This window comes from Formica exsecta, unplaced genomic scaffold, assembly GCF_003651465.1.
Source record: "Formica exsecta isolate Colony F162 unplaced genomic scaffold, ASM365146v1 scaffold120, whole genome shotgun sequence".
Lineage (NCBI taxonomy): Eukaryota > Metazoa > Arthropoda > Insecta > Hymenoptera > Formicidae > Formica > Formica exsecta.
In genome coordinates this window covers 848,566-852,026 of record NW_021848537.1, presented here as the reverse complement: position 1 = coordinate 852,026, position 3,461 = coordinate 848,566, and the positions used below count along the sequence as shown (strand labels likewise).

The 3,461-nt window shown below is 34.8% G+C and overlaps 1 protein-coding gene across 2 annotated transcripts in view; it reads right to left on the bottom strand.

Moving 5' to 3' along the window:
* The window catches only part of LOC115241768 (zinc finger protein ush), a 174,440-nt gene extending 172,517 nt beyond the window's left edge, over positions 1–1,923 (bottom strand). For both annotated transcript variants that reach the window (XM_029817703.1, XM_029817721.1), the window contains exon 1: positions 1,465–1,923. In XM_029817703.1, coding sequence (XP_029673563.1) covers positions 1,465–1,523 — 59 coding nt within the window. In that variant the 5' untranslated portion in view covers positions 1,524–1,923. The remainder of the gene's footprint in view (positions 1–1,464) is intronic.
* Positions 1,924–3,461: the final 1,538 nt, after the last annotated feature.

The following is a 3,461-nucleotide window of genomic DNA, read 5'->3' as shown; positions in this document are numbered from 1 at the left end:
GTTTCAACATAATCGATATTTATTAATAAAGTGAATTAATAATTTTTTCATGAGAGAATTAATCAATAAAAATTTACTGAAAATCCCCTAACATTTTTAGAAAAAACCTCTGAGTGCAGTAAAAATGATCATAATCATCAATATTATCTTAAAAGTACTAATGTCATTCTATTGTATATTTATACTAATTTATATGCGTTGATTATTTTGATATATGGAAATTTTTTAACGGTATAAATCTCCCAACACAATTTTCTCTTTTACTAATACAATTCGTATAACTATATAATAAATTCTATAAGTTTAAAGTAAATAAATTGTATCTTTCACTATAATAAAGTAGCAAGAAAATTAATAAGCTCCAAAATTTAAAATACCAAAAATTAGGTGATAAAAATTAATTAAGAAAATTAATTGACAAATAATAACAAATTAATTTGATTTTCCTTCAAACTTATAGTCCATTTCCAAAACAATTATGTACTAATTTAATTTTCCATCTAATTTTTTATCTGTTCAATATTTTAAAAGATAAACGGAGGCACCGTTTTGTCGAGAACTCGTTCTCCTTCAGCGATGTCGCGAATTAATTTATTCGGGGTCATTGATTTATTCTTGGAATTTATCGCTTATATCAACGTGAAATGAGATTTTTTTCAAATTGATCACAAAATTTCAAGCGCATTTCTCGCTATATTCATAATAATAGCTCGAAATTTTCGTACATTTTCTATCAAACTTTATAAACAAGTTTTTTTTTCAAATTAATTGCATTTTTTAATTACATTGTCGAACAAATAATTGACATTGTCAAAATTTATTTGAAACTAAGTAAAGAATAATAAAAGGTAATAAGTTTCTATTAATTACCTGCAATATTGTATGAAAATATCTTTCTTAAATAACTATTTGATTTCATAATTTAAATATGCTTTGTACTTTATAACTACCCGAATAATCGTACTAATTTTCAATAATGTTCCCGAATTTGACATACATACCTTTCAAAAGTTATGAAAGTACTTGGTACTCGCCACGATATTCGATACATTCCTCCTTAACTGCCGAATATCAGTTCTCTCAATCGCGATATTTCTCTTTCCGAGATAAGAATCATGAAGGAGACGATATTCGAATCGACTTACGACTAAATTTCAGCAGAACTCGTCATTGAAACAACTGACTCTCTTGTGTGCTAACTTCACGAAATCCCGTGTAACGGCCAAATTCAAATATGCAATAACAAACATGGCGGCGATCTAATACTTTCGTTTAACTATCGCGACGCGGGAAAAAAAAGCTCGCTTGAAAAGCGCGGGACCCATAGCGCACGCGATACCCCTCCCCCCGCGTAGCACGCGCATACACACACACACACAAACACATATATGCACCAGAGAGACACGTGTCACCGGAAGAACAAGCACGCGAGAAAAAGCCGGGAAAAAGAAAGCACAAACTCACGTTTCAGCGGCTTGGGGTTGCTCTGCTTGCGACGTGACATCCTCTGCGCTCTGCGACATCACCCGTCCATCGTGAACATGTCGCGTTGCAGCGTGGGTGCAGCGTGATGTTGGCGACGATGATGATGGTGACGATGACGATGGGAGCACAAGACGCTGATGATGAGACGATCAACAAAATCGCACAAACACACGGGATAGAGACGGGGGGAGGGCGACAAGAGGCGACAAAAACAGCAAAGTAGCGATACACGAACGATTATATGGGATAGATAGGGATCGGGGGAAGGGGGAGCGAGATGGAGATATCTACGCACTCTCTTTCCCGGCGAGACCCGAGGGAGAACGTAGTGTAACGTAACGCGAGAAGGCGACGTCGCGACGGACGGACAATGTGTCGCGATGTGAGCGATCGACGACGCCGGTAGCGCGGCGCTTCCGTGAAAACGCGGACACGCACGCCTATAGCATTCAACCGCGGCCGCTGTCAGCGTGCAACTAAACAAACCGCGCCGCCAAACACTCTCCCCACTCCATGCTCCGTCGCGCACGCGCCGCGGCGTGACTGCGTGACGGTTGGTGGAAATGGCGAGGGTAGGAAAGAAGGAGAACGCTCGGGCTCACGATGCGTAGTGAAGTTTGACGCATAGCATCCCAAATTGAAATGACTCCCGCCATCTCGCGACGGAGCAAGAAGTAATAACGCAATAGCATATATAAATGGTAAATGATATCTTTATGTTTTAGAGATATATATATCATCGTAGAAATAGTATATAAATATTGACGTGACTAAAATCGGAAAATTTCATCAATATTAAGCTGTTATGTGAAATATTTAATTATTTAAATATATTTATAATTATATGTATATAATATTAGAAAATATACAATTAGATGTTTTTGTAATAGCGCGGGCGTAGCATATCTTGATAAAATTTCCCGTTCGATCTTGTCAATATTTTTGAAATTATTAATAAATTATTATAGTATTATTTGAAAAGAAATATTGTGGGTGAATAAATTTTAAATAAACAAATAAGAGAGATTTCTTTCCGAAAAAATATTTTTATTTTATGGCTATTATATATGGCTATTATAATATTTTTATATTTATATTATTATATATATATATATTTATAACGCAATATCTTTAATATATTTAATTAAAATTGCAATAATCTTTACAAATTCAGCGATATTTTTGATAGAATATTTCTTTTCTTGTTGTAATCTATTATCTGCAAGATTATTACACATTTCGAGATGTAAAATCTTTTGAGGTAGAATTATTTAATATTTACATAAGTTACGTGAACTAGATTCGTTCTAATTGACATTGCTTTTAATTTGCAATTAATTCTTAAAGCATTATATCTTAAAAATACAGTCTTTCTGTTTCATTATTTGGTATCCTATTGTTTGTAATTATTTCAGCTCCAGCATAGATCTTCCTTTCGCTCCTGAGTGCCAACGTGTACGCACACATCTACAGGCGCACACGTTGGCACTCACCGACGAAAGAAAGTTTCGTTAAACGGATGTACCGATTCCTTAGCAGTAGCTATATTTTTGAGAGAGTAACAAGCTTTAATATTAATTTTATTCAGCGCGAGATTCGGCGACCATTTCCATCTAAACACATATTAATAAAGTCTAAATGGATTATTTTCTAAATAACAGGCTTTCGTTTTGTTATCGCGATATCTATAATTATCCGTAACTGTTCTTATCCGAAGACATTGAACTACCTTTCGTCAATGAATGAAAATTTATTACAGCACGTTGGCACTTATCTTCCTTAGCTGAAATAATTATTATTCGAGTTCCTCGCGTGAGGTCAAAATAAAATATGAACCGGAGGCATTGATCAGAGATAATTCATCCGTAGAGATTCGGCGACCATTTTTATTCAGACGTATCCTTAAAGCAAACAGATGAATCACATTTTAAGAGAGCGACTAGTTTTTTCGTTCTCGTTTTTTAATTACATATCCA